This window comes from Carcharhinus amblyrhynchos, chromosome 22, assembly GCF_965287045.1.
Source record: "Carcharhinus amblyrhynchos chromosome 22, sCarAmb.v2.hapA, whole genome shotgun sequence".
Lineage (NCBI taxonomy): Eukaryota > Metazoa > Chordata > Chondrichthyes > Carcharhiniformes > Carcharhinidae > Carcharhinus > Carcharhinus amblyrhynchos.
Window position 1 is genome coordinate 24,640,950 of NC_137345.1, and position 23,900 is coordinate 24,664,849.

Genomic DNA, 23,900 nt, shown 5'->3' on the forward strand with positions numbered 1-23,900 from the left:
CTGTCAGAGAGTTGGTGCATACTCAATGGGCCAAATGGCCTCTTCTGCACTGTAATGATTCTATAAACCTTGAAAGTTCTTCATAATTGGCAATTGTCTAAATTCAGTGGAATTGCAAATGAGACAGGAGGGGGATGGTCCTTCTTTGAGGGATATCTTATGGAGACCTTTGTCTCTCCCCAGCCTCTCAAGCCCATCCCCTCACTCTCCTTGATGGGATCTTCCAGCCATCCCATCCAAACCCTGGACTTATCAGCTACTCAATGAGTAAACTTGCTGAGCATTTGGGAGAGTTCAGCATCATTATTTTGAACTAAAAGCTGCATTAAGGAAAAGATACATAGAAGAGATGTTACAAATTTCAATGTTATCCTTCAGGACGTTAACCAGTCTCAATGTGTAGCAGAAAGACCTCTTGTTCTCATTCAAAATGTTCTAAAAATTAGAAATAATTATAAAGTTCCTTGCAAGATTTGGATCATCAATCTGCCAAATTGAATAATACTGTGGTACGTCTGCCTGATAAATTGAGATTGTGTTTTACCTTTGCCTTCAGGAGCCTCCTGCAGTAGATTGGAGCTTAATGATTTATACCACCGGGCAATCTCATCTCTGAAGTAACACCTATTGATATATTTTTTTTAACAGTCAGAGCCAGAGGGATTTTCTCATTTCCATTTATACGTCTGTGCTGCTTTCCTCATCAAATGGAGAAAGGAAATTTTGGAAGAAGATGACTTTCAAGTAAGTAGATAATGTCTGCATATGTGACAGATGTTAAATTGCCTTTTTATTCTGACTGTTGACATTCTGCTTAAAGCTGAAGATACTGCAATCAAAATTTCACTTAAAACCAATAATAACTGATCAAAGTAGATGATCCAGAAGTGATCCGGGTGCCAACCTTGGCTGAGTGGAACAGTCTTGCCTTTGAATTGGAAAATTGTGAATTCAAGCCCCCTCCAGAGACTACAGCAGAATCTGGACAGGTGCAGTACTGAGGAAGTGCTGCAATGCTGATGAGGGAGGCCTAGTCTGATCTCCGCAGTGGACTATAGAAAGAGGACTGTGAATATTCTCCCAGTGACCTGGGCCATATTCGCATTTCAACCAATGTCACTAGAACAGATTATGGTCATTTATCTCATTGCTGTTTGTGAACCTCACAGTGCACATATTAGCTACCATGTTTCACCATGTTACAACAATAACTGAACTTTTAGTTCTGAAGTTTGAAATGTCCTCCATTGTGAAGGTTGCTCTATAAATGCAGATTCTTCCTTCCTTCCTTATTTTCTTCCCTTATTGCCTTCCTTTGCTCACAAACAGCAATTTAGTTGAGATCACTTGTGAATGGTTCACTATTTTCATAGGAATCAATTCCAGTTCTTTTGTAATTGATGAATTTCTCCCCATGTTAAAAATTTATGAACAAATGCATTGAAGGAAACAAAATAAGCTATGTTTCACAGTGGGAACACCAATGTGGTGGCAACAGATAGGGCCACTTAAGGTGCGTAGCTCACTTGTAAAGTCTAAAATTTTGATTCTAAACAAAACACCAGCTCAGTTAATGTCTTCAATGAACAATAGTAGATTCTGCCTTTGGTATTCCAGGGAATTGAGGGTAGCAGTTTATCTCAGTGTTCTGCTCCAGCTGGCCTACCTGATGGCAACGTTTGCTAGATGGTTTTCCATGAAGGTTTACAATTTAGTTTTGAGTTTGTTACAGTACACTAACCATTTAACTGGTAATTAATGTATATTTGCTGATAAATAAATATCTTCGCTTTCTAATGCAAGGACGTTTTTATAATATCTGCATCACGGCATCATTAGTCTTGAAATTCATACATGCACATCCAGCGTCCAGTGAGGACGTCATGATTACTGTCACCAACTTTCTTGTTGAACTTGTTCAACTTTTCCGTCATTTCAAAACTTGAATCAGTTTTCTTAAAATGCAAACCTTTAGCATAACCTCAATTTGTCAAGCGTTGAAGTTAATAAGAACATAAGAAATAGGAGCAGGAGTAGGCCATCTGGCCCTTCGAGCCTGCCCCGCCATTCAATAAGATCATGGCTGATCTGTCGTGGCTCAGTTCCACATTCCCGCCCTCTCCCCATAACCCTTAATCCCCTCTCTTATCAAAAACCCATCAACCTGCGTCTTAATAAATAGCTTCACTACATTGATTAAATGATTCAACTTTAATCAGCACAAGAGCCCTTTATTACCTCACATATGCCTGACAGACATGAGTTACTGCAAACAAAAATGTGGTAAGTTAATCTGACTACAACAATATAGATTGATTTGTACAACTAGAAACATATTTTTAAGTAAGATTTCATAGCAAATAAGGCTTACAGATTTGCAGTCAGTTCTGGATAAATTATAGCAAAGATGTCAATAATTTAAGACTGTAAAGTGTTTGGATGGCATCTCAAACTTTCACGGCAAAGCTCAATTGACTTATGGATGTCAGCTGAAATCTCATGTTAATGTCAGCACAGTATGCACTTTATCCATTGTTTAACTTTAATCATAATTTTAGTCTAGTGAAAATGCTGTCTGGTTGAAGACTGAGAGTCAAATATTATGTTGTCATTGTATAACAATATTTTCTAGAGACTGAAAAGAAGAGTAAGGCTAGATTTTTAATCTGCAAGCAGCTTAGACTTTTCATTGTTTAGGACAGACTGATATGTATCCAGGTTGATATTCATCAATTCCATTAGATCAGTAGCAACAACTTGCATTTAATATTGAAAAATGCTCCAACAGCAATGTAATCAAAATGGATGCTGATTCTATAAAGGAAATAATGTGATGGCTGCCCAAACATCTTGACCAGAGGTCAGTTTTCAGAGGAGTTTTAAAAGAGAATTGGGAATTGAAGAGGCAGAAAGGTTTATAGAAGGAATTTCAGGGAGCACAGGGTTTGAACAATTTAATGACATGTTATCAATGATGACCAAAGGGAGGAAAGAAAAGCTGGTGGTGAGTTTTCAGAGCTGGCAAAAGGAGGGGGTAGGAAATGTAAATTTGAGGTTTTGAGGGATCAAGGATCGTTGTTAGTAATCTAAGATACATACAGCAGAGTTTTGGTTGAACTGAAAATTGGAGAGATGAAGGACAGAAGAAGACTGGATATAATGAAAAGATGGATGAGGATTTCAGTGACACTTGGGCTTAGCCGGGTCAAAGACAGATAGAGAATAGTGTGCAAGCTGATTGAGTTGGAGAATGGACTCACCAAGAGTAAAAAGTTTTATATCGAGGCTGAGAGTAGGAAGGAGTGAGGATATCTTGGTGAGAAATTGGTTCATGGATTGATGAGTGCTTGAGAAGGAGGATGTTCAAGAAGCCGCAGAAGGGGCACAAGGTAAAATGATCAGAGGAGAATGTATGAGATGAACAGCAGTAAAGATCAAAGTGTGAACACAATTGTAAGTATAGCAGAAGCGTACTCAGGGCAAACACTTTTTGTAACCAATCCCTTCTTAATAATTTTCTTCTGTATCATAATAGAAACAGTAAAAAGTCTGACAACACCAGGTTTAAGTCCAATCGATTTATTTGATAGTAAACTCACAAGCTTTCAAGGTTCCCCTCTTGTCAGGTGAATGAAGAGCTCACCTGATGAAGAGGGGAACTTCGAAAGCTTGTGAGTTCACTATCAAATAAATCGGTTGGACTTAAACCTGGTGTTGTCAGACTTCTTACTGTGTTTACCCCAGTCCAACGCTGGCATCTCCACATTGTAATAGAAAAACAGATACACGTGGGGAACCAAAAATTGATTCTTCTATGTTCTCTCTATTTACAGATTGCAAAACTCAAGAATCTATTTGACCCAATAAAAACAGGACATTCTTTGCTGTCACTACATGTTGCTCTGATGTCAATGCAATGACAAATATAACAGTGGATATCATATTTTGAGGATCATACGTGCACTACCCAAGAACTTCAGTCATAGCCTCATTTCTTTCAATTAAATACAAATAGCATCAGACCCATTCTATATTTAGACTATCGGACTGGATTGAAACACCTTGATTATTTTCTCAAATTAGCAGATATTAGAGATTACTTTTACATTTTGACCTCTGCAGGATCATGAGATAAAATTTATAATGTGTTTTATTTTGAATCACATGAAACACCTCCATTTTGGTGAGTTATTACTGAAAGTAACTATCCTACAATATCATTATCTATTTTGGTGTAAGTATTTTGAATGTCGCTGGTATTGCAGAATCTATATTTAGGAGTAAACAGTTGCACAATAAAATATGGGCTGCTAAGGGTTGCAATGTTTGCCTCAGCAGCAAGTTCTATGCGCTCAGCTAATGCCCTAACCCCCATTTAATTTAAACAACAAAGGTTGGACAAGAGCCAAAAGAGGCAGAGCATGAAGAAAAGGGGACATGTCCTCTCTCTATCTGACCCCAAAACCCCATTTACTTTAAACTACAACAATTGACATTGACGCACAACATAAATGAAAGGTATCTTTTCTGTTCACAAAAACTATAAAAATCAGGAGGACTAGACATAAAACAGTAAAGTGACGCCAAATGTGCATCTTTACATGTGAGAGAAACAAGTGTCAATTTTTAACTTACACAAATGGGGAAACTGGTTGGTTAGTTGTTGCACCTGGATGAAAGCAGCGTGGAGGCCACAAGGTCTTGCAATTTTACACTGTATTTGGTCATCCAACATCCAAACCCAGACAAAGCATCCCCAGTGAAATAGAAGTATTTAAGGACAGCTCACCCTGAACTGCAGGCAGTGTTTGACTGTCATTTCAAAGCAATTTATTATAAAGTTCCCTAACAAAATCGGCTTGTACATCAGGGACTGTGTGCTCTTCTCCAGTGAGCTACAGGCTGAGCTCAGAGCAGATGCAGTTACTCTTTCCTGTTTCCTCATTCAGCAATATTTCTAATTGCCCAGAGAGAGACAGACAGACAGATGCTGATTCTACTTTCATATTCAGTCATCAGATTGAAGCCAATATGAGCACTGATCTCCGCTGTTCTTCAGAGAAAATTGTTGGCTTTTTCAAAATTATGCTTTGTCATTTTGCTTTACCGTGAAATAAATAGAAATCATGTTGTGATATTTTGAAAATCTACCAATATACAGGCCTGACTGTGGGCCTAAGAATAAAATGTCCCAATGTGCATACACAATCCTGACTTTAGAAAGAAAGGTTTGTACTTGTGTAGCTCCTTTCGCAGCCTGATGTTTTACAGTCAATAAAGTAATTTTTAAGTGTTGTCACTGATGTAACATAGAAAAGGCAACAGACATTTTATGTGCATCGAATTCTCATGCAATAACCAAATAACATGATCTTGTGATAATTGAAGATAAATATTGGCTGGTAAACTTCCCAATTCAGTCATGATTCTTTTTTACTTCCATGTGAGAGAGCAGCTTGGGCCTTGATTTGATGTTTCTTCCAAATGACAGGGCTGTTGACAGTGCAGCAATCCCTCAATACTGCACTGGGATGCCCCTCATCCCTCAGATGCCCCTGGTTAAATAGATTTATTTATTGTGCCATATTGTTGTTGTATTGAAATAGTTCCTATTTTCTAACATACTGAGCACCTTGGAAAATAAACTAATCTCACAGTGATGAATGGGTGGAGCCCTCCCCTCTAGTCATGATTGGCACATTAGGTTCTCTTCCATTACTTGCTGCCTTTTTCCAATAAGCAGGTATTTAACTTTCTGCCATTACTTCCTACCTTTTTCCAATGAGCAGGTACTTAACCGGCTACTCTCAGCTCTGGTATTGGAGAGTAGCTGTTGCACTTACCCATTTGGAGCTCAAACCCAATTTGGTATCCATGATGTGGAGGTACCATGATCCAAAGACATGCGGGTTAGGTTGATTGGCCATGCTAAAAAAAATTGCCCCTTAGAGTTCTGAGATGCATAGGTTTGAGGTATTAGCAGGTAAATATGTAGGGATATGGGGGTAAGACCTGGGTGGGATTGTGGCCAGTGCAGACTCGATGGGCTGACTGGCCTCTTTCTGCACTGTAGGGTTTCTATGATGCTGGCGTTGGGCTGGGGTGGGCACAGTAAGAAGTCTCACAACACGAGGTTAAAGTCCAGCAGTTTTATTTGAATTTGTGAGCGCTGCTCCATCATCAGGTGAGTGGGGATGGTGATGAAGGAGCAGCATTCCGAAAGCTCGTGATTCCAAATAAACCTGTTGGACTTTAACCTGGTGTTGTGAGACTTCTTACTGTGCCCAATTTGGTATAGCAAGGGATTTAACATTTCCCAGTCATGTTTGAATTTCCTCTGATAAGTAACTAGAAGGCATAGATTTATGATAATTGACAAAAGAACCGGAGGAGATATGAGGAGAGAGTTTTGCACATGGGGAGTTCTTATAATCTCGAATGCACTTTCTGAAATGGTGAAGAAAGCTAATTCAATAATGACTTCCAAAAAGGAGTTGGGAATATATTTGAAACGATAAAAATGAAGTGATGTAGGGAAAGAGCAGAGGAATAGAACTAATTGGATAGCTTTTACAAAGAGTAAGCACAGGGACAGTGGTGAATGGCCACCTCCTTTGCTGGAAGAGCCTGTAATTCTATAAATATTTGAAAGCCTGAGAGATATACAATTGAAGGTTTACTTTCTGTGGCCAAAAAACAATGAGCCTGATTCTAAATGCTGATTTTTCTTTATCTTTTTAGTGGGATTTCCTGTTGAACCTTATAAATTTCATGGGCATTACTTTGTTTTAATTTAAACAGGAAGGGACATTGCATTCAATTGAAAGCCATATTCAATTTCCATTTACAAATCAATTGTTTAATTTGTATTTAAACCTCTGTTTCTAGCAGTAAGTTCCAGATTGGCTAAAAAAAAGATTTATGAGTTAAATCTTCACTGTAAATTTGAGTACAGAACCTAGGCTGACCCTTCTTACAATACTGAAAGAGTGCTATAAAGTAAAAGGTGCAATTTTTCACATGCACTTGAGTCCAAACAGCCAAGTCACCTGTGTCTATAAGTTCCCCAGGCACTCCTCAAAGAAAGAAAGCAGTCATTAGGTTATTTGATGCATGTTAGAAACATTTGCCTGTTTTTTTCTCAGTACTCCGTATTGATAAGTATAGAGTCGGAATCTGTTGTCGCCAGGTATCTGATGGTGTTCAATGTGAGACAGATATTTTCCTGCACTTTTCAGATATTTGCCTCACTAAGCTGCTGAAAGATTTGTGAGCTGATAAAGGCATAGTAAGCGAAACAGGGCATAAAAGCATAATGCTGGAAATAGGCAGAAGGTGATTTTATTTCAGATTTCCGGTATCTGCGGTATTTTGCTTTTATTTAAGGGAAACTGTCTGGGAGCAGGGCATTTAACAAGGCAGGTTTAAGAATTAGAGGTGAAGTCCATGTTAAATTAGGAAAAAGAGAGGGAAAGAAAGATTGGAAAACCAATTTTCTCTCACCCTTGATAACAACAACCATCTCCAATGTAATAAAATGTCCCAAGGTACTCCAGAGGAGCCACATAAGAGACATTAGGACAAACACAGGACAGGGCTATATTGGACAATATGAGCTTAAGGTATTGAAATGAGCAGCACAGACTGAATGATTAGTTATTGAGAGATTGTCTCTGCTCTTTGTAGCACTGGTACAACTTTCAAACTTCTAGATCTTCATTACTCTAGTTGTTTTAGAAAAGCTAACCACCTTATGCTTTTAAGATTATAGTGATTCATGGGCCATTTGAGGGTCCACAATTTGAACTATGAGCTGAGCAGAGTGGCCATATGGGACTTAGAAGTTGGGCTGCTACTATCACCACTTGTGTTATAGCAACTTGCTTTGCCCATGAGAATCCTGCACCCTTTCAAGGAGCCTATCTGAGTGGGGAATTGTGGAGTTGTGTGCATGAATAGTGCAGCTGAGAAACCTGGCCACTCCCACATAGATTAGGTGCGCTCTAGGATGCCACTGTTGGCAATCTAAGAGCGTTCCCTCATTCTGTTAACATCTGCAATTGTGAAACTTCTGTTGTGTCAATTATTGATGACATTTAACAGAAAATTTTAATCTGCATTGTGATTTCGTTGAGTTTTTACTGGGCTGTATTGTCCTTATATCACAAGATTTAACATATCGTCACGTGATTTAGAAGGAAACATTTTGCAGGTCAGTAGTGGCCGTGTATAGTTGAATTTGCTGTCAAACGCATCATGAAATAGCACCAAATCCCTGATGTATTACATGTCAATAGTACAAACTAGATTTTTCCTTTGGTTAACGATTGGTTATTGTTACCTCTGCAGTTATCTTGCATTGCTGTTGGAAAGCAATGTATATAATTTAAATAAAATTATTTAAATATTTCCCAAAGTTTGTTGGGTTGAAAATTGGACTTCACTTTTCCATCAGTTTCTTTTTAAATTAACATCCTGTGGCCCAAGAAGTGCTGAAAATTGACAGAGCCAATAGTGGATCGCGCCATACCTATAGCCACCTAACATAAGAGTTAGGCAATGTATATAGGGGTCAGCTAAACTGTTGTCAGACTCCCCGCCCCTCCAAATTTGTGCTTCCCTGTATCTGCTCCACTCAAGATTCCTCAGTGGTTTTCTGTGGCCAGCAGTCTCCAATAGAAGTATTTTTTTAAGTACCTTTGGAACACAAATCTACCCCCAACTCCATAACCCTCTGGTTGGCCTAAAACCAGCTGTTCCACCTGTTCTTTTCGTTTTCCCAATTCTACTTGGAAGTATTCCTGGAGACTTGTTCGGATGATATCTAGTGAAAAGCGAAAGATCGGAAATTGAGGGTGAGGAAGAGAAGGAAACAAGGGAGGGAAGGAATTACGAGGTGGATAAAACAGTGGTTGAAGGATTTTCGATTTCACCAGTAACTAACATATTGCACCAATAATTGGTGGTAATGCTGGTAACAGTCATATTCCCTGCAATGAGCAGTAATAAATTAGAGTTGTTTGGCAATACAGAACTTGAATATTGCTGAAAAAAACAGACTTTTTGTCAAAGCTTTTTGTCTTGCACTCATCAGGACATATAGAGGAATACAATACAAGAGAAGTCAACCAATTTATACCGTATGAGAAGAGAGAGGTGATCGGTGGCCAAGTAGACTCTTGATTAGGAGAGTTGTTGCCACGGAGAATGCACCAGTTGATGGTGATAATTGACAGCCAAACAATGTTTGAAATTTAAACCAGTCAACTTAACTGTGCGAGGCATTATTGCCCTGAGGAATGAACCGACAAATGGCTATCAGTGTCTACTTGCCAGCCAGTCAGCATTCTCTTATGTAGGATAAATTTGTTAATTTCCCTTGCATTGTAGTCTCATAAATGTCCTGATGAATGCAAGACAAAAAGCTTCAATCAAAAATGGGTGGAATTTTCCCGCTCTGTCTGCCATGACATTTGTAGCGGGTGGGACAATGCAAAGATCCGTTGGCCTTGGGTGGGATTTTCCAGTATTGGGGTGAGTGTGGCTGGAAAATTCTACCTAATGTATTTTTTTCAGCAACACTCAAGTAACAGAATGGCGCACTGATAGCCCATATGTAACCGGTACTTATGTGTCTAATTCCTGATGTCCTAACTGAAACTGGCAGTAATCCTCTGACCAGCTGATATTTAATTGATGCCGCTTTCAATAGTCTCCAACTCTCTCCTTATTTCCTTGGACCATGGTTTAGAACTGTGTGAAGGTGACGACTCTAAATCTCTGGTCTGGAGCTCTGCTTTCTTGGACCATCAGTCTCTTGTGTGTGGCAATGTATAATAAATCCAAGACACATGAATATATGTTGGCCCATTTTAGGCATGGCCTCAAAGCAAAGGAGCACCACATATAAGGAATTTGTTGGTGATCTGGGAACATTCTGCAATCTCCTTTAGCTCTCAGACTCTCTGACAACAGTTGCTTAGTAGATTATAGTCTGATATTAACACCTTACTTATTGACCAAGTCCTATTTTTATACAAAAGATTGATTAGTTAAATAATGATTAGTTAAATAATGTGCATAAATCAGCAATAATACGACCTCACAAATCAATTCTGGACCCTTCAGTTTAATGAGGAGTTTTCAGAGCAATGGTCAGCTAAAATAAATATTCAGTTCATTTATAAAAATCCATGAGCTGCAGGCTCGCTAACTGAGCTTTAGAATCTGACATTACAAATGTGACATCTGTGTCACATTTTTTAAATTAAATGCAGTGATTAAAAAAGGCAAAGCAACAAAAAAAAACACATTGTGGAAGTCCATCTAAAATCACTATTCCAATTTGAGTGTGTCATAGCTTTGTGTATTGTGCTTTCTACTATCTTCTCAGAGATATGAGAACAAAAATCTAATCAACATGCTGTATTTGTTATCAATCCATTGAATATGATTGCAAATACTGGTGTTAGGAATGTAAATAATAATTGTTTGAAATATGGCAGTGAACTTTTTCTTAAAGACTGAATCATAATCTTCAGCTAAAAGCCTAGCTTGGAGAAAGTCAACTCTCACCGCTATGAAGCTGTCAGATCATTATTAAAAATGCTGTGACTTACAGTGGCACAGAGTTTAGCACTGCTGCCTCACAACTCCAGAGACCTGAGTTTGATTCCCAGCTTGGGTCACTGTCTGTGCGGAGTTTGCATGTTCTCCCCGTGTCTGCATGGGTTTCCTCTGGGTGCTCCAGTTTCCTTTCAAAGACATGCTGGTTAGGTGCATTGGCTATGCTAAATTTCCCTCAGTGTATCTGAACAGATACCAGAGTGTGGCGACTGGAGGATTTTCTTAGTAACGTAATTGCAGTGTTGATGTCAGCCTATTTGTGACTAATAAATTTAAAAAAACCTTACATTTATCAGATTAGGGGACCCATGGAAGATCCAGTTCCTTATTATACCATTGGGGTTTTCAATGTTTTAGAGATTTTTGTGTTTATTTTTAGCAATTACCCTCTCCCCACACTTGACCAAATATAAAGTTTAGTAGGTTAAATGTTATTATAATGTGCTAACACAAATATTACCCACTGGGTTACAGGGATATATATGACATCCAGTTTCCCTGCAAGCACACCTCTAATTGGATATTCCTTACCAAGATAAATAACCAACCACAAGTGCCACCAGGGCTAGTTCAGCAGAAAAAAATGGTGCCTGTGCCACTCCTGCCTGCACCCGGCGCTAACCATGCTGCATGGATTTTGTTGGGTGCATCAGTGTGGGCATTACATATGTACACCAGAGCATGCAGAGTGGACAGATCACAGCACAGTAAGTGCCTGACACTGAGTTGACAGCTGACTTGGTGTTTTTGATTTTATTGCTTTAGTTAACTTGCATTACACAACTGAACAGGCATTCAACAGCACAGGGATTCCCTACCACCCTCTGTTTAAGGGAAACATCATCCAACTTGCCGGTTAGTTGCTGATTATTGATTCTGGCACTTGTTAAGTTTGTGAAATTAGTGGTTGTTTGGAGGTATTCAGCAAAGTTGATGAAGTCCAGACTGCACTGCAGGGGATTGTTGCCCTGCAAGGGCTCTGAACACACTTTTTGATTCCAGTCATGGGGGCCTACCCCTTGTACAGAAGGAGATGGAGCAGAGGTGTAGCAAATAGTGCTCATGCAGAGAGGAGGGAGAGAAGGATTCTCAGCAGGAGGCCTGACTCGCACAGGGTCTTCAGGGAGTGCTTCTCCAACTTGCACCAAAGCTAGAAGTGATGCATTTGGCAGCTGCAATTCACCAACTGTGAATTTCCAGGAATTGTACCATTTCTTGGAATCAAACCTTCAGCCCCAAGCAGGGCACTGATGGCTGATAATCACTGGCAGTGATGCCAGTGGCTGTGATGGTGACCGTGGTCCTGATTTTTTTTTTGTAAAGTGATCCTTCTATGCTGGGACAAGTGACGTAGCAAACATCTCACAGTCCATGGTTTCCAGAGAGGCTCTGAAGGCTAGAAAAGGGACTTCATTGTTTTCTCTCTGAACAGACTGAAGCAGGAGCGGCATGCAAATGTCTTTATCAGGATAGTGGACATTCTTCTTGGTGTAATGTGCCATCAACTGCATACATGTGGCTTGATAGCCACCACGTATCAAATATGTAACCTACCCAATGGAGCTCCTGCCTGCAGGCTATCCCGGATTGAGTGACAGTGATTTTTCCTACTCAGTCTGTTCTCCCTCTCTGTCTTCAATCTCCTGCCTGCTGACTGACCAGCTGGCAGTTCTTGGGTATCTGAATTCATGAATGCACAAGGGCAGTGTTGAGATGAGGGGAGTAGGGTGGAGATGGAGAAATAAGAGGCACATAGTTACACTATTTGCAGTTTGTAAATCACAGAAGATGGTGGGATGAGGGGGAAATAGGATTTGAGATGTACAATTGGCAGCAACATGCTATCATCCACAGGCAATGATATTGGCAAGGCCTCAGTGTTAGCTGTTGCAGTATCTTTGCTGTGTGGATGTGCAGATGCAGCTACACCTGTCCTTCCTCGCTGCTGAGCCATCTTTAATAAGCTCTTCTGCAGAAGAGAAGGAGGTGTATCTGTGAGTGTGGTGCATTGTATTTGGGTGCTGTGCCTGCCGCGGTTGAATAGTAGACTGCATGGCTAAGCTGGCAGTTAGGAATGTGCAGCTTCCAGCAGAGGTGAGTTAAAGTACATAAACGCAAGGTTTCAGTAATGGTTGATATAGATTGTTGGTGGGCAAGTGAAGAGTGTGTGGTGATTAGAGCAATGTATGAGGCTAATGGAGTAGTTGGTAAGATATGGCATAAGAGCATATTAAGAATATGCTTAATATTATGACCTTAAGAATATGGTAAGAAAAGGATGAGAATATGACTTTCAATGACCTTAACCAAGTTATGGGATCATTAAAGATTTTGCAGCATTATCAAAGAATCAGTGCAGAAGGAGGCCATTTAGCCAATTGAGTCTGCACCGACAACAATCCCATCCAGGCCCTATCCTCCATATGTACCCTGTTAGTCACCCTGACATTAAGGGGAAATTTGCCATAGCCAATCAGCCTAATATGCACTTCATTGGACTGTGGGAGGAAACCAAAGCACCCGGAGGAAACCCAGCAGAGACAGGGAGAATGTGCAAACTCTGTGTACACACATATGCATACACACACACACACTCACACACACTCTCTCGAGGCCAGAATTGAACTCAAGTTCCTGGCGCTGTGAGTTAGCAGTACTAGCCACTGTGCTGCCACTAATTACATCCAAATCCTCATGGTTGCTGCAGCCATATCTGCTCACATTGCATTCTCAGCATTGGTCAGCATCTGCATTGGTCTAGGAGGCTTCCTGATTCCCTAAGGGAAGAGAACTCTCCTGTCCAGTCCAGGTCTTTCATCAGAGCCCCCAGTGTGGCAACTGAGAACCTAGGGGTTCTCAGTTGCCCAGAGAATCTCTGGACTGACAGGCCATTTCTCTAGAACTTCCATTCATATTATTGCAATTTTGGCCTTTGCTGATGCCTGATGTGCTGTCCCTTTCAGTGGTACAAGCTAGCTTTAAGTGGTGCTAACCTGACATGGACTTGGCATCTTTGCTGAGGTGTACAACCACTCAGCAGCACATATAATCTGCATGTCCCGACACTTGCAAAACAGTCAGCATGAAAATTTGACTGTCTCCATCGCTTTGAATGGGTGGGAGTAATCATACAGTACAACAGCTATATCTGATTTTAGGGGCTATTCAATTTAGCCCCATTGTTTTCATTGTTAAACAGATGTGTGAACCAAATTGGAATTTATTTTATTCTGGACGGCGTGTGCTTATGTGTGGTCAGTGGTGTGTGCAATTTCTAGATAGACTGCATACAAATGCTGTTGCACCTCAATGAATTCTTTGAGTCCTATCTGTCATATTTTATTCAAATGTGTGTTATTTTTAGAGCCTGTATAGTACATTTTCCAGGGTTTACATTCAACAGCACACACCACTTTAGCAAAATGTACTGTTAGTTCCTCAAAACGGCACACAGGAATTACTTTTGTGATTGAGTATAATTTTGTTTTAAATTCTCGACACATACAAATTAACAAAAGCCTGCATCATGGTATCTCAGCGATATCATTGCTTAATTAAAATAATTCCTCTGTAATTACATGTAACAAAGTTATCCACTCTCATGCTGGTTCACAAATAGCAAAAATTGAAGATATTCAGACATTGATAGTATACTTACTGTTTGAATTCATTTATAGGATATGGGTGTCGCTGTCTAGGCCAGCATTTATTGTCCATCGCGAGTTGCCCTTCAGAAGGTGGTGGTAAGCTGCCTTCTTGAATCGCTGCAGTCCTTGAGGTGCAGGTACACACAACTGCGCTGTTAGAAAGGAAGTTCCAATACTTTTACCTAGTGACAGTGAAGGAACAAAGCTATATTTCCAAGTTAGGATGGTGAGTGGCTTGGAGGGGAACCTCCAGGTGGTGGTATCTACTGCTCTTGTCCTTCTAGATGGAGGGGACTGCTTAAGGAACCTTGATGAATTCCTACATGTATCTTGTAGATAGTACACATGGCTGCACTGTTGGTCAGTGGTAGAGGGATTAAATGTTTGTAGAGGGGTAGCAATCAAGTGGGATGCTTTGCCCTGGATGGTGTCAAACTTCTTGAGTGTTGTTGGAGCTGCACTCATCCAGACAAATGGAGAGTATTCCATTGCACTTCTGCCTTTTGTCTTATAGATGGTGGACAGATTTTTTTGGGGGGGGAGAGGGAGGGTTGAATGTGGAACTCAAAGACAGAATATTTCCTCATAAACAGGTCTATATTTGATACCAATAGATTCTAATTCTAGTGTTGACATTCTGCAACTTAGTAATCAGCAATTTAACTTCTAAATAGTGATTGAACTGCTGTTAATCTCATTTGCATGGTACTTACTCTTACATGTCATAGCTCACCATGACGAGTCAGTGATTCCTAATTAAAAGCTGAATGAGTAAAACTGACTCAGAAGCAAACAGTGAAAAGAAAAGCAGAGAATTGTCAGTTCAGAAACTTCACAGTCACCATTATATTTTTCTGAATATTCATCTTGAATGATGTCCCTTTGACCTTGACAGGACTTCTGAAAAAAATTTTTAACTTAACGTTTAAACAGTTTGAATTCTCAAATTTCAACGTAATTGATATTTCTGCAATTCTTAATCGTTTCTTTAATTGGCCTCATACCTCCGTTGATGTCCCCTTTCTTAAACATGTTCCCAGTTAAAATCCAACCAAAATGTCAAGTTCCAGATTTGTCTTATAGTTCTGAAGTACAGAATGAGATCATTTGATTAGTGGTGCTGGTGTGCTTTGGATACCTTTTAAGGATTGTGGGGTAATTTAGTAGAAATGCAAAACATGCAATCATTATCACAATGGCATATGTGATCCTTACTTTTAGCGATTGGTGACATTGGATTCAACTCATGCCATGCATCTGTTCCATTCTTTCTCAATTCAAAATTATCAAACACTTTTTGAGATGCTGAGAGTCATCAGAATAGTAAGTTTCATCTTCTGCTACGCCTGGTATTAGAACAATTTCTGTGTATTACTTTATCCCTGAAGCCACAGGGTATATACTACAAATGTCTTTTGAAGTAAGCTTAATATTGTATTCGTAGGATATGTTCTTGAATCATTAGTCTTAGACAAGTGGAGATCTCTACATTTGGCATGAGGAATTGTGTATGTATCAAACTGAATTCTGTTCTTTTTCTTAAAGGGTCTCCTGATGTTGTTGCAGAACCTCCCGACAATTCATTGGGGTAACGAAGAAGTTGGTCTCCTCCTAGCAGAAGCATACAGGCTTAAGTACATGTTTGCAGATGCACCTAATCACTACAGACGATAAGTGGTTAGCAGAAACATTGAGAGCCGAATTCAAACTCCTTGCTGTCTTTCAGGTCAAGTGGACATCAGCTCCTTTGACTGAGACAGCAAATCTTTCAACTACTTTGAAAGTAGTTTCTAATTACTTGAAGCTTTTCTTGAGCTATTACTGTAATATACTAAATTGAAAGTAGACTGAGAGCTCCCTCAGTATGCTCTTCATAGAGCCTTGATAAATCTTTGATACTAGGTTATACATAATTCTTAGAAAAGGATTTAAAAGGCATTATATCGTGTGATTCTGTATAATAGTTACAATGTATGTGTCCTTAATTTGAACAACTGTGAGCTTATACTTAGAAACTTGCTTAAGTGTTTGGATTTAGTGTGCATAAAGGAGACTGGTTAAATTTTCCTCATTCCGAAAAACAACTGGCATCCAATTTCTTGTGATTAATGAAACTCATTCACAATATTTTTAATTGTGCCTCTTTTTAAAAAGAAATAATTTTCCTCACTTTTTTTTGAAGTTGCTGTGTACTGCTTGGTGTAAACTTTAGCTGTTTCAGTGAGGTACTTTTATTTAAAAAGATTTTTCATTTCTACTAATTATCATTTTTATAAGCAATAAAATGATTCTTTTTTTAATGTAGAATTTGGGAAATTTGGAAAAAAGAACCTAGCTATCTTTATAACTTTTTTTTTAAAAAAATGTGTTATGAGAACTAATGCTATGTTGAAAGGCCAATTGTTAACGCCAATAATGTTGATTTCAAACCGTGCTGAAAGCCATTCAAGATTAAAATATGTTTCTCAGGTATTTCCTTTTGATTTGTGTGCCTTTTGACCAATTCTTTTTATGTAGAGTTGAGAACATTGCAATATTTATGTTTAAAATTGTTTTGAAAAGCCTTGATGTCTTTTTTTTAGCTCTTAATACTTCCCCTTTACCTGCAGAAAGATACCTTGTGTACGAATTCCAGGGTTTAAGGAATAGCTCATGTAATTAAAATATATAAATATATATATATATTTTTAAATATATATCAGACCTGAGAAGCAGATTTTTCCATTGATGGCCAGCGATTATATGGATAGGGTGAAATCTCTGATTTTTGTTCCTTTCCCCTTTGGTTCTCACCTTCTTGGTTTGAAGCTGTAATATTACAGAAGTGGTGCAGCGAATTTAGTCCAATTAACTTGGCTGGGAAAAGTGGCTTGCCCTGCATCCAGCAGTGTCTGATATAATTTCCAGATTGCCTGTTGTTTTCAAACATTCTCGAAGTATACAGAGAAAAGGAGTGCAAATAGATCCAATCTACTATTCAGAAGCAATCTAACAATGTCAGGAAAAGTGAGGGGGCTGAATATCACATTTCTGTTCATTTGGATAAAGATATTGAGGGAGATAAAGAGAAAGAAGAATAAGGAAGTTGAGGTACAGATCAGCCATGACTTGAAAGCATGATGGAACAAACTCAAGAGGCTAAAGAACCTACTGCCTGTCCTATCTGCAGGAACCCTCTGTTGATGGGAGCTGTATCTCCTGCGGGATAAAGTAGGCTGTATTATTACTGCCACACTCAGCCTGGCACCATTCGCATAAACCATCTCCAACTAGTAGCCTGTCAAAATTATCGTAAGTGTGCATTCATGGGAATCAAACTTGGAACTTGATTTAGTAATTCTAAGGCTGAGTCTTTCTACTGGGTCAGGTTCTTTGTGTTTAATATATAACCTTTGATCATTTTTGGTCATGTCAGGAGAAAGTAGCCTTTGTTTACTTCAACACTGAACTTGCAGTGTCTGATCTTATGTCAGTGGCTGGTATGACTCTTTGGAAGTTGTCATCCAAATGCATTCTTGGTGAGAAACTGCAAAGAAGAGGCAGATGAATGATGTAGGTTCAGAAATAGATTTTATTACATGTTTCAAACTGTGTTAGTAATTTCTTTTGCTTCTTAACTTATTGTCTGAATGCCACATTTGTTTTAATTGTGTGTTTTTTTTTATGTAAAGGGCAAATTATTGAAAACTACTCTGCTGTAGTCTTTGGTGTGTCTGTGTATGTGTCACTCTGAGAATTTTAAGATAATGTAAATGGTAATTTTTACATTGAACTTCAAGCAAAACTGTGCTCTAAGTTCCTGCATTCTAAAAGGAAGGGTGAATGTACAAATTATTTTCTGGGCAGTTGGGCAGGCGTGTAAGTTCACTGATGCATTTACAGTCCAAACACCTGGTTCTGCTTTGGTTTTAATCTTTGCTTACAAGTGATTGCACTCTAATCAAAGTCAAGCACATGGATCAAAGTGCAATTAATTTCTTGACTAAATTTAGAAGGTAGCAAGTATATTGTTTTTTTTTCTCTCCTTTGCATATAATGTACCTTCCCAGGCTAAACCCAGTTGTTGTTGATCTTACCACCAAAAGGAGAGCCAAAACTGAAAGATGTCAATCTTAAACCACCCTTCGTCATTGGTTTCATAATGCATTGACTAAAATTGGGAACAGATTAGTGAGTTATGACCTTATATGGCTATATGGTGCATAGATGCTTTGAACATCATTCTTTTTTAAGGTGGCAAAGGAACATACTGGTGATCTTGTTTCACTCCTGCACAAATAATGGGACTGCTTTGATCAGAATTTTTATCATAAACTGGGATTCTTATCCATAAACTGGAATCTTTATCCCTGGAAGCAGAGGGAACAAATGCTACTGTAGTTTTATATACTGAAGTTTTGCTGTTTACATAATGAAAACATGAGCAGAACCAACGTGCAGGACAAGTGAACTTGGGTGCCTTGACTAACTGTTCGGAACTGTCCAGACACTGTGGCTTTTGGCTACAGTTGTGTGGCATCTCATGTTGTAAATATTAGCACAATATCTATGACTCTGGAATGCTTACAGCCACACCATCAGAAACCAGAGAGATGTTGCATGATATTTCAACAGGTCCTTTTAACATGTAGGATGGAAATGAATTATAACTGTGACTTTCCACCTTTTCACTGTGTGATGTTTTAACCTGATATGTGTGATCAAAACGGCACAATCTGTGGTCATTTCTGTGTGCAATAAGTCCAAAACATGAATTTTTTTGAGTATCGTGCAGTAGCTTTTATAGACCTGTTTCGCAGATAACATAATACAAGCTATTCCATTAAAGTAGTTTATCAAAGTCTGGAAATAAGTGATCTCACAAGCACATTTGTACAGCAGTGAAGAGATTAATATATTAGCCCTTTGGATGATGCTGTCTTTGAAATATGCCAAATTGTTTTTTCAAACCATGTTTTTTTTAATGCTTCTGTAGTCAGTGCTATTATGAGACTTAAAAAAATTAAATTCCTGCTCCACATCAGTTGGTAGTCTTTGATTATTATTTCATCTGCATGACTGATTGTGCATCTGCACCTCAGCAATATTCATCCATTAGCAGTACAGAATGACTGACTTTGACTTGCAGCTTATTACTTCTCACTCTCGCACAGCTAATCATTCTGTTGAATTTCATTCCACAAGCAAGTTATCTCCAAGTCAGCCCCAAGTCATCTCTGTGATGGAAAGGAACTTTGAAGATATTTGAGGCAGTCGTGACGTGCTCCGTGTTCCAAATGTTAACTTCCTCCCTTCCCTCAATAGTTGAGAGTCAATCAAAGTCTGCTTGCCAGATCTTGTAATGAAAACGACTGCAGATGGAGAAGGCTATTCATCCCACCTAGCTCATCGCTCCATTAAACCTTTGCTTCCCAAATCACAGCATTAATGTGTATCTTGAATGAAGCCAGAAGTGTTGCCTTCATTACTTTACCCAGAAGCCTGATGTAGATGTGATTCCCTCTTTAACAACGTTCTCTCTGTCATTAGTCTTGAAATTTAATTTTATTGGTCTTTACTTTGTTTCATTGTACTGTTTAATCTGCTCAGGATTTACCTATTTTCTTCCACTATCTTGGCCCCTTATATATATATTTTTAAGGGGTCCCACTCGGATGGTTTGCTTGAGGATTAACAAGTGATAACCCTCCTTGTAACTCAGCCAGTGATAATAGAGGTCAATCTTTTTACTCTTATTTTTCAATAAAGGAAGTACTTTAACATTGAATTGTAACCAGTTAATCCGATTATCTCTTTTTGAAACAAGCACCCAATATTTAATCATTCCAGTTTGTTTCCGTCAACAAAGGTAAAAGCTTCTTCAGATGCAGTGCAGGCCTATGAAAGGTTAAACATATCCTTCCTTCCGGTGCTTCAAAATGTGCTCAAAGTCCAGGCATTTTTTACCATATCGAAGAAAGCAATGGTTCATTTGGTAGAGAAGAACCTTCGCTTCCCAAGTAGGACTGGGAGTAGGCCATTCAGCCCACTGAGCCTGTTCTGCCATTCTACTGGATCATAGTTGATCCTCAACATCACTTTCCAATGTGATCCCCATATCCTTCGATGTCATTAGTACCTAAAAATCTATTGATCTCTAACTTGAACATGCTAAATGACTGAACTTCCACATCCCTCTGAAGTAGAGAATTCCAAAGATTCACTACCCTCTGAGTGAAAAAAATTACTCCTCATCCTAGTCCTAAATGGCCTGCCATTTATTCAGATGGTGCCTCCTGGTTCTAAAACCCCCAGTCAGAGGAAAGACATTTTCTATATGTACCCTGTGAAACCCTTTGAGAATTTAATACATTTCAATGAGAGTCCCTCTCATTTTTCTAAACTTTAAAGAATACAGGCCCAGTCTCCTCAATCTTTCCTTATGGGATAATCCCACCACACCAAAAATTAGTCCGAAACACTGCTACACTCCCTCTACTGCAAGTAAGGGGTTAGTGTATTGGGTAACAGGATTAAAAGTACATAATACTCCTGGTGCAGCCTAACCAAGGTTCTGTACTATTAAAGACATATTTATTTCTGTATTCAAATCTTCTTGCTGTAAAGACCAAAATAGAATTCCTTTCCTAATTGCTTGCTACACCTGCATCGTCAGCTCTCAGTGACTTAAGAACAAGGACATAAATACTTCGCAATCTCTCACCATTTAAGAGATACTCTCCAACTCTCATTTTTCCGCATTATATTCCAAGTGTCAAAATCCCCTTGAAGCCTCTTTGCAGCCTCCTCACAATTCACATTTCTCCAAGTTTTGTGTCTTTTGCTAAATTGGAAATATTACATATAGTCCCCACATTCAAATTATTTATATGGATTGTGAATATCTGAGACCCAAGTACTTATCCTAGCATTACCCCACTGGAGACAGAATATGCTATTTATTCAAATTTTGCTTTCTGTCTGTTAATCAGTCCACAATCCAGGCCAAAATATTAATCCCTTTTCCATGTGCTGAAAACTTGTTTGCCACCCTTGCATGGGATCTTCTCAAAAGCCTGAAAAAACACTTCCAGGTTCAGGTTTCATAGCAGGTCTTTGTTGACATCAACAGTTTCCTGGAATATGATATCCTTATTATTGGGCCAGGGGGAGACACATTGCCTACATCATGTGTGGGGAAAGTTGACCAGGATGTATAATGGGATGCTAATGTGTATCACTATGCTTACCACTTAGCAGTGATGGTCAGAATCTGCGTGCAACTGCCAATGGATATCTAAAATAGAATATATCCTTTCCGAAGCACTCCATTAATTTGTTCACCAACAATTTACAAAAACATATAAAACAAAACACAGGAGCAGAGCAGAAATAGACCATTTGGTTGATTTATTGTGGTCTTGATTCCACTTTCCATCTCTTGTCCATAATCCTCGACTTCTTGGTAGATAAAATTAGTGTAATTTGGCCTTGAATATAATCAATGACTGAGGCTCTACTGCTGTCTGGAGTAGAAAATTCCATTGATTAATGACCTCTGAATGAAGCTCCTCCTCATCTCCATCTTAAATTGGGGACTCCTTATTTCTGAACTGTTCCTACAACTCCAAATTTCAACCCTCCAGTTCAACATTTCTAGATTCCTCCCATGAGGGGCAACACTTCGCGTGCGCCGATCTGTCACCGCAGAAAGCAGCACATGCACAGTGCCATCCCCCCACCCCGCCCCCAGCCATTGCTGCCCTCCCGATCACTTGGCCAGTCCCATAACACTGGCCTACTGGGCCAGCACGTGTGTGTATGTGTCACACTGATCGCTCCCTCCAATAGGCCATGCCCCCTTGACACTGCCTGATGCCCGGTGGGCAGTGCCAGGCTTACCCCCCGATCTCCTGAAGGGGCCTCAATAGCGGGGTCAGGCCACCTGTTGCCCGTTAATGGGGAGCAGTAGTAAAGCCCACTGGAGGGAACCGACGGTGGGAGGAAGATGTTAGTGGGACCAGGGAACTCAGTCCTCGGCCCAATAATCACATGGAGATGGAGATATCCATCTGATAATCAGTGCGGAGTTGATTATGTCAAAAATGTTTAGGCTCCAAGATGTGAGGACACTGTAACATCCAGCAGGAACCCCGCAAAACAGCCTCCACTGTTGTCTCCTGATTCACTGCGCTACTCGAGTAGTGCAGTGAGCTGGGAGAATCACCCCCTATATGTTTCAGTAAGATCATCTCTCATCTAAACTCATACAGTCTTGGCCCAAGCTTTGTAGTCTTTCATCATTAAATAATTTTTTCGTCCCTGGAAGCAACCCTGTGAACCCCCTCTGATTCCAATGGAAGAATATTCCTCCTTCAGTAAAGGCGCTAAAACTGTACACTGTACTCTACGTATGGTCTCACCAATACCCTGTGCAGTTCTCGTTCAACCTTCCACTTTTATAACCCCTGCAATAAAGGCTGACGTTTCATTTGGCTTCCTAATTACTTGCTCTACTTGCATGTTGATTCTCTCTTTAAGTAACATTCTGCTTTTCTATCCTTCCCGCCAAAGTGGATAACCTCATGTTTTTCCACATTTATTCTCCATCTGCCAAATATTTGCCCTTCTCACAACTTTCTCCACTACCTACCATCAGCTACAATGTACAATTGTAAAAACAAAGGTATACAATAATTACCAACTTGCTCTAGAAGCCAACAACTTTACTGAAGAAACTTTAGTTTTATTAATTTCAGAACTCTTCCCATCAATAATATATTATTAGTTATGAAAAAATAGATTTTTGATATATTTTAAATCCACTCAATTGGTTACCATAGAAACCCTTGAAAATTAATCTTGTGGTACTTGTAATACTTCTCATTCTTAATGCAGAAATTAAATATACAATAAAAGAGCCCAATACATGACGCACACATTATCACTGAGTTTTTTCACTATATATATAAATTTTGATCAGATATGTGTGGCTTCTGTTGAAATTTGTCAGCAAAAGCATAGCCCTAGTTGGGACATCTTGTTGAAGTTGTACAAGACATTGATAAGGCTACACTTGGAATACTGTGTACAATTCTGGTCATCCTGTTATAGAAAGGATATTATTAAACCAGAAAGAATGCAGAAAAGATTTACTAGGATGGTTTGAGTTATAAGGAGAGGCTGGATAGACTGGAACTTTTTTCTCTGGCGCGTAGAAGGCTGAGGGGTGATCTTATAGAGGTGTATAAAATAATGAGGGGCATAGATCGGCTAGAAGGTCAGTATCTTTTCCCAAAAGTAGAAGAGACTAAAACTGGAGGGCATAGGTTTAAGGTGAGAGGGTAGAGATACAAAAGCGTCCAGAGGGGCAATTTTTTCACACAGAGGGTGGTGAATGTCTGGAATAAATTGCCAGAGGTAGTATTAGAGGCAGGTACAATTTTGTCTTCTGAAAAGCACTAAGGCAGTTACATGAGTAAGATGGGTATAGTGAGATATGGGCCAAATGCAGACAATTGGGACTAGCATAGGGGTTTAAAGAGAAAAGTGCGGCATGGACAAGTTGGGCTTGTTTAAATGCTGTAAACCTCTATGACTAGTTTGAAGTAGCATAAACTTTCATCATATACGTAATGGTGCTTGGCA

The 23,900-nt window shown here is 39.3% G+C and overlaps 1 protein-coding gene across 2 annotated transcripts in view; it reads left to right on the forward strand.

Annotated features, from left to right (window-relative positions):
- The window catches only part of LOC145357002 (TBC1 domain family member 22B-like), a 326,450-nt gene extending 307,154 nt beyond the window's left edge, over window positions 1-19,296 (forward strand). For both annotated transcript variants that reach the window (XM_080210039.1, XM_080210041.1), the window contains 2 exons: window positions 649-744; window positions 15,819-19,296. In XM_080210039.1, coding sequence (XP_080066165.1) covers window positions 649-744; window positions 15,819-15,947 — 225 coding nt within the window. In that variant the 3' untranslated portion in view covers window positions 15,948-19,296. The remainder of the gene's footprint in view (window positions 1-648; window positions 745-15,818) is intronic.
- The last annotated feature ends 4,604 nt before the right edge of the window (window positions 19,297-23,900 follow it).